Raw genomic sequence first — 12,230 nt, forward strand, 5'->3', positions numbered from 1 at the left:
TGTGTAGACCACCAGCAGTGCTGGTAGTGTGGGTTCTGGGGGTCCCCGCTCCACATACTAGACCACCGGAAAACAGGACACCGCTGGCAGCGGTGGAAACCATTTCCGTAGGGTCCATACCAGAGGGGAGAGCAGGCTCTTCCTGTTAGCCCCTCCCCCTGCACCTGGGCATGCTCGTTCACTACTGACAGCCTACCCCAGTGTGTTTAATCTCTCTCCCCCTCCTAGAAAAAAACCCTGGGCAGCCATTTTACAACATGCATTTTTCTTACTATTGGCCCCGTTTGGCTATCCGCCACTCTCTGTGGCAGATTTTCTGCCCCTATTGTGGTGATGGCTCATTACATAAGGTCAGTGGACCTTCTTGGGCGGCATCAACTTGGCGTTTCTGCTGTACAGCTTTGTACAGCTGCCACGTAGTTCTCTGCCCACACTATTTTATTCATTTCTCTGCAGTTGTGCCCTTCGCGTCTTCGGATGAAGCCTTTGAGCAAAGGGGTTCTCATGCAGCGCAGGAGCGTCCCCTCCAATCGGGAAACAGCTTTAGGACATCCCAGAGTGATCCCTGTGTCCCCTAGTTGAGGAAGAAGGAGGATTCATGGTCTTACCTTGTTAAATCCTTTTCTTCGACTTCAAAGGGGGCACAGGGAGCCCACCCTAATGCACCATAGCTTTTGGGGTTTATTTCCTCTGATGCCGGCTCTTGGCGAACCTTTTTCTGATGTGTGTTCTACGTGTGTGCCAGCCTTGCTTCTCCCTCTTCTTCTCCTTGCTCCTGCCTTTGGCTTGCTAACTTAAGCTGGCTGGCCGGTGGCGGTGTATAGTGGAGAGGGAGCCTGGGGGCTGCTGGGAAAAATTAGAAACTATTTGGTACCCAGACTCTCCTCTACAGGCTATAACCCAGAGTGATCACTGTGCCCCCTATGGAGTCGAAGAAAAGGATTTAACAAGGTAAAACAATAAATCCTTTTTTTTTTTTTTTTTTAAACAGGAAATCCTCTACAGTTAGTGCTGGTACATTTTAACACTCCTTCCTAGAATTTTCGTCACCAGACTAGTCCATTCCAGGTATTTACTACACAAAGGGGACACTAACATGGCCACAGCACCTTCATCAGTTTATACTGCAGCCTGAGGGTAGGACAGTGTCTCGCTGAAATTGGAACGGTTGGGAGGTATACATTAATTCAAGGGAACCGTAACTAAGGGAACCGTAACTAAGGGAAAGCAGCGGCAGCTCCAGACTTGCATATATGGCCAATATGAATAAATCACAAAGATGCACTTTTGTGCTGATGCATTTTGCGAATCCGTCCATCCTTGTGCAAATATATATAGGATATATAATTGATTTAAAATCCCTATATTTATTGAAATCTGGGGAGAAAACGATAAATTGTCACATTGCTAAGTAAGTTTGAAAGTACCGTCTACATCTCATAAGGACCAGATTATGTTATATACAATATAAATTGTTAGTCAGAAATAATGCGTTATCTGCTTGTTAACAGAGACACATCCAGTGTAATGCTAGCAGAACGTCCTAAGCACTACACACAAATGGACTACCTATACTCCATAGTTTATGCGATCCTCTTAAATCCAAAATGCATGTTCCAACATTTAACTAAAACTTTCATGCTGACAACATTGTTCTGAGCACACTAAAGAAACAGTATAACAAATTAACTCTATATGGGTGTAGGACATTCACCACCATTCATATTTTAAAATCTGTGGCAATAATCTACCTGAATATACCTCTATACACAATATAAAGATATACTTATCAAATGATTCAATGCTCCCTTTTAAACAATAATTGCTGGTATATATTAACCCTTCAGGGCATTGATATACAATATGTTGTTCTTCCTGTAACTAGTTTTCCCTTATTCATAAGGGTGATTCTTGTGTTTTATGTATATTGTTTATGTCTGTATGTCCAGTTTTCTTAAAATAATTCATTAAAAGTTAATTTTTATAAAAAATTTATAATCACATTAAGTAGTGCCCCTAAAAAAGAAGTCTTCTTTCTCTCTATTACATTAAAGTCTTTTCTGACTATTGGGAGCACCACCAGCATACATAATTTAATCCCAGAGAGTGGTTTCTGAATTGTAAAAGTTGGTTCTATTAATCTCAATATTTACCTACCAAGATCTAGTTGATCTAGGATAGGTTTCTTAAAATAGCATGTTGCGACTTTCAACCCTTTTGTGTCTTTCTTGGTACAATTAGCATGCTGTCAGATGCCTTGCAAATTGCCAATGCCCCATGTACCATCCCATAGGATTAAGTTTCCCTGTCTTGCAGTTTTAACATTTTCACTACAGCCTCTTTGAAAGCACAATGTATAGTTAATAAAACATGTAACACTATCCCTCTCCCTTTCTGCCTTGTGCTTCCTGTTACTTTACATACATCTGCCTTGTGGTTCCTGTTACATTACATACATCATCGTCTCTAATCTCTGATAATCTTTGTTTTATGTCACGTTTTAGCTCTTTAAGGACAACACTAGAGACACAAGTTCCATTAGGCTGCAGGGAGAGAGGTACAGCAGGCACTGTGATTGGCTTGTGCTGGGAACTGTAGCTATGCCTAGCTGTTTCCGGCCGGACGAGTAATCTGTTTGCAAACAGAGAGGGGGCGCTGCTGAGCACATCTGATCTCCCCGGCCGCAGTGATGGGAGCCTGATGGATCCTTGGTTCCCCCTGGTGATGGCCGCCATTGTTTAGGATCCCCTCGGAGTGGTGTATCGGGGATCGCGCTGAGCGTTGCAGGTTAGCGGTGCGGGGGTTGCTGCTGGTATATATCTATATGTACTAGTGTAGGCAGTGATGCTGCGCTCCTGTGCACAGTGCTGTGTGTGCCATCACATGTGTGCAGGACTCTGCAACAGCCAATCAGAACAAGCTATTCATTAGTTGCAGAACTCTCTCTAAACTATTATTACTTAGTTGGATCGATATGCCGTTGGGGCTTGTGGTGAAAACGCTACCTCCAGTATATTAATGCATTTGAGTACATTTGTGTGTGTGTGTATATGTGTATATATATATATATATATATATATATATATATATATTAGTAAATAATCTTCATCGTAGATATGCATGCTGCACCAAAGTGTTGGAGCCATTAAATATAATTTATTATTAAAAGAAACATGTATTTGTGAAAAGGATAATGGCACACATACTCGGTTTGTCATGTTATATTTTAGGGATTGCTTAGATTTATGGCTGAATAAAACCAATTAAATAGCCTTTGATCTGAAATAATTTGTTTTAGAATTCAAAAACAATCCCTAAAATAATAATGTACACAAGAGACGTCTATTTGATAATGTGAGAAGTCTGTATATTATCCTGACTCCAGTTTTTCAATTTCCTTTTTGGAAGCCGCAGTCATGACACTGCTCAAATGTGATTTGATCTACGCTGTGTATTTTGACAGCAAACAAACCAAACGTTAAACTATGTTAATCTTTTTCGGACACCCCCCCCCCCCCCCCCCCCCAGTGTTTTATGTAAAATAGCTATTGTAATATGACACATTTTGCACAGCTGTTATCAGTTCAGTTAATTTATTGATCAAAGGCATTGACTTAAGATATGGGATATACTTTCATGGAGATGTTGCTGCTCTGAACAATTTATGAAAGATATTCTGGGTAAAGAGAATTGTAATGATAAACACACTGGTGATATACAATTTACATTACACTTCGGGGTTTTAGTTCAACTGTGCTCAGAAAATGTAGCAAGTTTGATTTTGTCAAAGTATGTATGCTCCCACTTAAAATATTTTTTTTTAGAAATATACAGATAATAAAGGTTCATTTGGCAGGATAAGGCAAGTCCATGGGTTTTTCCAAATGGCCATAGGGACATAAAACAGAGATAAGCCGTACATGTAACACTGGTGTATTTATGTTATTCCACATTGAATTGCACTGTAACCTGCACAGAGACAGCCGTTCTGAACCTATATCTATAAGAATGCAGTCTATCAGTTGTGTGTGCCAATGTCACAGGCTGCTAGTGAATTGATATGCTGCTTTGTCATGAATTTTGGGTTTAGTCTGGCTGCCTTCCTTTACTATGGGGAAGATTCAAGTAGCTGAGGGGCTTAAGCTGGCCACACACTAGACCAACTTTCATCCAACTAGTTGATTGGTTGGAATGAAAATCTGGTAACGTATGGGAGTAACTGATGATCAGCAATTTGCTCCTAAATGCCAGAAAACAGATGAAAATGGTCGTTAGACAAGTTTGTTAAATGTTTGATCTAAACAATTTGTTCAAACAACAGTTTTTGTCCATTTTCCGGCATTTGGGAGCAAATTGTCATTTGCTTTCATCCCTTACCAGATTTTCATTCCAACCAATCAACAAGTAGGATGTAAGTTGGTCTAGTGTGTGGCCAGCTTTACTGTGCAGCTGCAGCTCTGCCCAAAGCTATTCAATTACTGCTGGTACCCTGTATCCCAGAGGGTGCACTTAACACAGATTTTTCTTTTGTGGCTGCGAGAAAAAAGCTACATTACGTGCATTCTTTGGGGCTTTCTGCGTGAGGTAACTCCATAGCTCCGGGCACTTAATCTGGAATTTGTGGGTTAGCGCGTGTTAGCCGTGGGCATAAAGCGCATGGAAATGGGCTTGTAATTGAATAGCTCTCTCCGTTAAAGCCTGCAGCTAGAAGCCTGCGGTTATCACCATGGCTAATTGAGTCTGCACCTATGTGTGTTTAATGAGTGCAATTTTAAGATAAAAGATTACACTAAGGGCTCTATTTATCAATCTTTTTTTGAACTAAAATAATTTGAAAACTGGTGTCTTCACACGCATTTCACATTAATTTAGTTTCACTGAAATGTAATAAAGGGCTTTTGGAGCAGTTTTTGTGAAAAATGACTCCAAGCCCTTTAATTTGCATTTCTTTAGCAAGCAGATCACATATCCCATACTTGTAATCGGAAATGCGATCTGCTTGAAATGTACTAAGTGGATATTGTGAAAAAATACCTGGGGGGGGGGGAGCTCTGCTATAACAACGCCAAGCAGAGCTCCCCGACTCCTGCCCTGCTCTAAAAGGCAAAGCAGAGCCGGGAGCTGGCCCCCTCTGAATGTAACAATGTAAAAAAAAAAAATAGTTGAAAAAAAAATGTAAACACTTACCTGCAGCCGGGGGTCCAGTGATCGGTGAGCTCTCTCCTCTGGTCAGCTGTGCGGTAAACTGACACCTCAGTTTACAGCTCACACCAGATGACCAGGGTCACAGACGGAGCCTGGAAACCAGCTGACTGGAGGAGTGAGTTCACCAGATCACCGAGGTAAGTGTCAGCTCAGTGGCGAAGAGGGGGGTGGGGTAGCAGTAACTAGCGGCAGCGCATGCACCTTCTCACTGTATTTTTTGCAAAAAATACTATGAGAGGTGCGCAAAGAGGATTAGCAGGCATAGAGCTCTACCGCAAGCTCTGTCCCTGCATGTGGATGTTAGTACTTCCAAGTGACAGTTCCTAAATTCGCAATACGAAATTAGTCGAAAATATCACACCACAACCACATATTAAATGCGGATTGTAGTAAATAGGGGACTATGTAACAAGTTTTTCGTCTTTGGGTAGTAAGCGCTGTTTCTTCATTGCTTATGTCTCAAAAGCACAGAAAATGGTATTTATTTCCCTCAAACTTTGTTTTGTAACCAGGACATTTTATACTTTGAAATGTACCTATTTCAGATGAGAAAAGGGTGAATTGGCATTTTCTTTTACACAATGTGAGAAAAAAATCAACGTATGTGTAAAAATTACCAAATAAAGTTGTACAAACATGACCACAAAAGAATTAGAAGTGAGTAGCTTTTTGAGCTTTATGATTATACAGTACATCACTTTCACAAATCAGCCCCCAGATAGTCTTCCATCATGTTCTCGTTATTCTGTCCTTGGTAGCTGCGTTCAAACTCAAGTATATCCTTGTGGAAGCTCTAGCCTTGCACCTCCGAGTACGCTCCTATGTTCTTCTTGAATTTCTCAAGATGAGCATCAAGTATATGGACTTTGAGGGACATCCTGCACCCCATTGTGCTGATGTTCTTCACCAAAGTATCAACCAACTCCACGTAGTTTTCAGCCTTGTGATTGCCCAGGAAGCCTCAAACCACTGTGATAATGCCTCTTCCTCCTTCTGAGCAAGCATCTTTGGGAATTCCTTGCACTGCTGGATCATCTTAATCTGTGGTCCCACAAAAGCACTGGCTTTGACCTTTGCCTCAGACACCTTAGGGAAGAAGTCTTGAAGGTACTTGAGGGCTGCAGAATCCTTATCTAGAGTTCTAACAATTTTTTTCATTAAGGTGAGTACACATTAGACCATATATCTACCTGATCCGCCAGATATATATCGTCAACATCGGCAAGTGTGTACGCAGTATGTCAGCCCATTTGCGCTCCCGCATGGTCGCTCATCGCATCGACAGATCTGCCGTACTTGCAGCTCAGTCTGTTAATGTGATGAATGTCCCCATGCATTTGAAATCGGCTGGTGAACAACTTATCGTGTGGTGTGTACCGACTGCACGATATGTAGTCCGTCGCATTATGGGTCGTCTGGGTACACAGATCGTTTAATGAGTACTCAGCTTTATGCCCATCTTGATGTGTAGTGGAGGCATCAGCACCTTCCTGGAGTCCAACAGTGGCTCCCACTTGACGTTATACGTGTCCACTGTGGCCAGTGTCGTCTGTTGTAGTGCTCCTTGGTGTCCCTGCTGTCCCAAAGGCAAAGAAAGCAGGAAACATGGTAGAGATGCGGCTGAATGCTCTGTCCTGTTGGCGGCTGTGATATACACCCAGTTGATCCCTGGTTAGCTTACCGTTCCCAAAGACCCCCGGCAATATAAAGCAGCATTTGGAGGTACAGTCAGCGTTATTGGGCTCCCCTCAGGCAGAGTTGGACTACTCTGCAGCCCCCACATTGCAATCGCACTGAAGTATCAGAAATATCCTGGAAAATAACATTTCAAAATATCTCTGACCGGTCACAAAAGCATAGTTTGTGGGGAATAATTGGCATGTTCTATACTCTTGGGACATAGGTGTTTAAGAAATAACACTTCAAACACAAGGACAAACAAAAAAATTAAATTTGTTACAGTGTTTTACTTATGTTGGAAGTAATGCACTTTGCGGGTTTTTATTTTGTTGTCTATAGGCTCCCATTCCCCAACTTGTTCCGTAAATTCAGAGTTTATGGTTATTACTTGGTAAATCCAATCACTCCATGTTTTGTTCACTAGGCAGCACTTTTCTGCTGATATGTGAATTATATAACATTTTATTTAAGCTGAGTAATGCGCCATCCCCATTAATATTAGTAGATGTTTCTCTATGAAGAATATTGTTTACCATACAAATTTATTGTAGAAAATTGAAGTTTAAATAAATCAATATTTTGTCATGTAAAATAATACCTGATTCTGGTCTGTCATGGACTTGGCTGGAAACCACTAAAAGATCTCTGTAATATTTATATATTTCTTATTCAATCTTTTTTTTTTTTAATTACAACAACAAAATAACAACATGACAGAGCAGACATGACCATTTAGCAGATAGGCCAGCTGATGACCACCTCTGTAAGGAAACCTACATGTGACCAGACAGCTACAGCTATGAGCAGGGTACAAATAAAACAAAGTCTGTAACACAAACTGGAAAACAGGAGATATATATATTAGACATTCACATCCATTCTATTACATACAGGTGTGTCCTCATACAATGGCTTCAGTTGTGATAAAAATGGATTCTCTATACGTGCCTGGTCATGGGCATCTTGGCGTTGTTTTCGCTCAAAATGTCTTATTTGCACAAATAAAACAACTGGAAGCGACATAACTACTCTGCTAGATTGCACTGATCAATTTGATGTGCGATATTTGTACATCTGTGTGCGAATGAGTCTGTATATGAACTGCTTCGATGCAGTGAGCATGGCTTTTTCTCGCGCCAAGTTCCATTGTTAGTGTTCACGCTAGGTTGTTTTAGCAAAGCGCTGCGCCCTGTCTGATATTTAAAAAGCAAACTGCGCCCTGCCCCTTTTAGAAGGTCATTGCTAAAACAGCCTGGCCGCTGCTGTTCTGCCTCCGTGTGAAAAGATGCCGCACAACATTTATTCACATTAAGGAAGAGCTTCGGGGAAGCCCAGCACCTCCGTAAGCCTGGGCACGCACCCATTAGTGGCGCCGCCAGCTGGGCCCGCTCCCAACAGCGATGTTGGTGGGGCAGCAGAGCCCCCAGCAGTGACATAGACGTCCCCTTACCCTTGTGCCCTGCCCGCCCCTAATCCTAGCAGGATCACCAATTGTGCTACATCTGTAACTTTGTGCGTGTTTAAAACTTATTCCTGAGCGGTTAAAATTGCAGCCGAACATCTGTGAGTGATGTTTCGCTTTGTCTACCATGCGAATAAGGTACAACATTTGAATAAAAAGTTGCTATGGTACACCACTCTGTGCGGCTCAGTCGCCCTGGACGTCTCGCAATGTATTGGGGACACTTCCCTAGTCTCATAAGACACTTCGGTAAGTGAACTGAATCTAGGTAAAGCATACAGTAACCTACATTCTTGCATTTTGAGACTAGGGCTGTGGACATTTTTATGTGCAGACGTGAAAATTATGTATGTTGTGTGTTGCATGACTCATGCTGAAAGTATTCCGTGATGGAATACATCTTTCTGGCCTTAGACTGCACTGATGGAAGAGACGAGGGTAGAGCAATGGTGTGATAATTGCGTGTGTCCATACACTGCACAGTGTATGGGCACAATCTGCACTTCATAGCATGGAAGCTGCTGAACGCCTGTCGGGATGATCGGACAGGTTTCATAATCAAATCAAACAATCCCAACCATTTTTGTCCATTTTCTTGCTGTGAGCGATTATTGTTCATGTCCATACACTGATTACTTGTTCAGAAAGGTAGTTTCATCAGCTGATCAGAATAATAATTTTTTAGTGTTTGGCCAGCTTAACTGGCTGTAAGGCTCTGGATTATAGGATTGCATTGTACAAACATATAGGAGAAAATGTAATAGCCTGCGACTTACAATAATTGGTGAGTTCCTGGTGAGTCTGCCCAATGTTTTAAAGGAGCAATCATTTAAAATGATTTCCCCTTTACAACTTCATGTTAACTTACCAGGAATTCGCCATTGCCTGCAAGTCGCAGGCTATTACATTTAACCCGCGACTAAGGAAAAATAAATACAAATAAAAACATACTGTAAGAAAGGAAAAATATATCCCTGTTTGTTAAAGTGATGTCCCTTCTCCCGTCATTGGATGTATGGACGTGAAGAACTGTAGAAAAAATAAATAATTTTAGTTAATGTTGACCTAATTCTACTTGATGATCATATCGCCTAGAATAAGGTATCCTGGAAAATCAGGTGATCACCACGAGTGCCTCAGGGCGGTCCTTGGTCCTCTGTGTTTGTGGTCTCCATTGAATCGTGTACTGTGAACTTCTGGTATTTAAAGATACCGCTATATCTTGGAAAAACATTGTATGTTTCAGTCCGCACCAAATGGTTCATTTACTTAAAAGATACCTTTATATTCATTTGTTGGTATCGTTGTGAGTTTGGGAACGCCCAACTTTAATACTATACCAGAATAGATACCTTATTCTAGATGATATCATTATCAAGTAGAATCAGGTCAACATGAATTCAAATTATTTTATTTTTTTACGGTGTCTTCACATCCGTACATCTGATGACAGGAAAAATACAGGAAAATCAGATACAAGAAGGGACATCACTTTAACAAATAGGGACGCATTTTTCCTTTCTTAACATTTTATTATAATTTATTTTTTAGTTGTATTTATTTATTTTATTTTTTTCATTTTATTTTCATCTGGGGGATTCGAACCCACATATTAGTCACTGGTACCACCCCATTTTTAGCACATAATGTACACTCATTTTGGGGACAGGGACACCCCAATGTGTGAACACTAGCTGCACCCCATTAACAAACAGCGCCTTGTTTGTTTCCATTTTCCTTTTTTTTTTTTTTTCAAATTACATTTAACCCATTGTCTGCTTCACATTAAAATGTATGTGTTTAAGGAGTAATGTGCCCACTCTGCGAAATAACCAATTGGATGTGTGAACTTTGTTTTATGTAATGGTACATTTGACTCTAAAATCTTCCTGCATCAGGTTGATAGGAGCCTAACATCACTACTTTCCTGCTGCTTCTACTGACTTCCCACTTGTATCTATTCCTCTGCTCACAACAATACACTGTCCCAAATTCATCACTAGTTTCATTAATAATAATTTAGTGTTCCCGCTAGGCTGTTTCAGCAGGGCACCGCACCCTGCCCAATTTTAAAATGACAAAAGGCGGCCTGCCCTTATAGCAGCGTTTGCTAAACAGCCTGCCAGCAGTGTCCTATGGGTGGGAAAAGTTTAGCGATCGTGGCTGATGACAGATGCTGTGAGCGCATGCATTGCATTTATTCGTAGTGAGTTGAGAGCTTGGGGGCAGCCTAGCATTTCCGTAAGTGCTGGGCATGCCCCCTAGAGTGAGGAACAAGGGGTGTGACATGAAGCCATGCCTCTCCTGAAGTGGTCACGCCCCCTTTTCCTGTGCCTCTTCTGTGGCCTTTTCTTCCAGGCGGCACCCTGCCCACTGTTCACTTTAGAGTGAACACTGATAATTAGAGATGAGCAGTTCGGTTTTGGCTCGGTTGAGTTCGGATCTGAAAACAGAATCATAGTGGCTATCCAGCTCCTGTGTGTTATGGATAGCCAATAACATAAATCCTACCATCTCCTGCTATGGTCATTGTGATGTTCTTATTGGCTACAGCTTGTTCAATCCTTATAGATTTCTAAACTGAGGACAGGAATGAAGATTGAATATAATAAGATTATAAAACAATAGTCAAGTTCACCTTTGCATGTATTTTAGAAGGGACTTCATAGCTACATATTATGCATTAAATCACATGTACTGTGTCCTATTGCTGTTACACATAACCCTTGTGTTATATTTATTACAGTAGATGATGTATAGATTAAGTTGCACAACACTACAATAAAATCTTGTTGTAATGTCTATTACACAGTGCCTGTACCTGGCCTCATGGGTCCCAAGCTTCATCATGTTCGCGTGGAGGAGACCACTGTGCATGTGGCTATCAGGATTCGTCCGTTGCTACCAAAGGAGGTATTGCATGGACAGCAGTCCTGTGTCCGCGTTGAACCTGGCCAGCAGAAACTGACACTGGGAACCAACAGGAGCTTTCAGTTCCAGGATGTACTGGATGAAGCTTGCAGTCAGGACACCGTATACAGCTGCTGTGTACAGCCCTTGCTAGAAGCTTTCTTTCAAGGGTTCAATGTCACTGTGGTTGCTTATGGACAAACTGGATCAGGAAAAACTTACACCATTGGAGAAGCAAGTATATGTGAGTGTTTCTGTGGCGACTACGCGAAAATAATTACCGGGGATATTTTTGTTCTGTGTCACAGGCCTGGTGGAGAAGTTGCCTATATCAACCAATTAGCTTTTAGATATTATTTCATACAGAGTACGTGATAAATGATAGCTAGCAACTGGTTGCTATGGGCAACTTCTCCACCTTTACATTTTTAGTATGTTTGATACAACTGCCCCAAAGTCACTGACTTGTCAGTGTTGTTAATGGATACCCTCTCCTAATTGGGGTTGGGCTTTTCTCAGACTGCTGTGCCCCAAGCAGGAGGGGATTTCCTTCTAGAACCAGTGGAGACATTGCAGCAGTAAGTATTGGATTGTAGCACTGAAGAAGTGCAGGTCAGTGAGATTTCTACTATTTTATTTGACTCACCTAATTTTTCCCAAAATTCAACTTTTTATTGAATGGGGTGATGTTTCTGGGAGTACAGTAGATATACTTTCTTTAGCGGTGAAAAGAGGACAGTGATGCATCATTAGATCCAGTCTAATCTGTACATCAGATTATTCGATCTGCTATTAAGCATTGAACATTTGCTGGATGTAATAGTGCTGACACCAACTCATCATTCTATTTTCTTACTGTAAATCTCATCCTTTCTATTATGAGAACAAAAAATAAATAAAATAAAAACACAGAGCTGCAATTAGTATAGGATTAGTAAAAAAAAAAATATTAATCTAATACTGTGATTGTGCA

General features: G+C 41.2%; 1 protein-coding gene across 3 annotated transcripts in view; it reads left to right on the plus strand.

Moving 5' to 3' along the window:
• The first annotated feature begins 2,648 nt into the window (after nt 1-2,648).
• KIF7 (kinesin family member 7) overlaps nt 2,649-12,230 on the plus strand; it is a 96,563-nt gene continuing 86,981 nt past the window's right edge. The window contains exons 1-2 of one of the 3 annotated variants that reach the window (XM_088472954.1): nt 2,649-2,787; nt 11,160-11,501. In XM_088472954.1, coding sequence (XP_088329080.1) covers nt 11,177-11,501 — 325 coding nt within the window. In that variant the 5' untranslated portion in view covers nt 2,649-2,787; nt 11,160-11,176. Of the gene's footprint in view, nt 2,813-11,159; nt 11,502-12,230 lie in introns of all 3 variants that reach the window. The other 2 variants (XM_088472955.1, XM_088472956.1) reach the window with 2 other exon arrangements.

This window comes from Taudactylus pleione, unplaced genomic scaffold, assembly GCF_031769625.1.
Source record: "Taudactylus pleione unplaced genomic scaffold, aTauple2 ptg000129l, whole genome shotgun sequence".
Classification (NCBI taxonomy): Eukaryota; Metazoa; Chordata; class Amphibia; order Anura; family Myobatrachidae; genus Taudactylus; species Taudactylus pleione.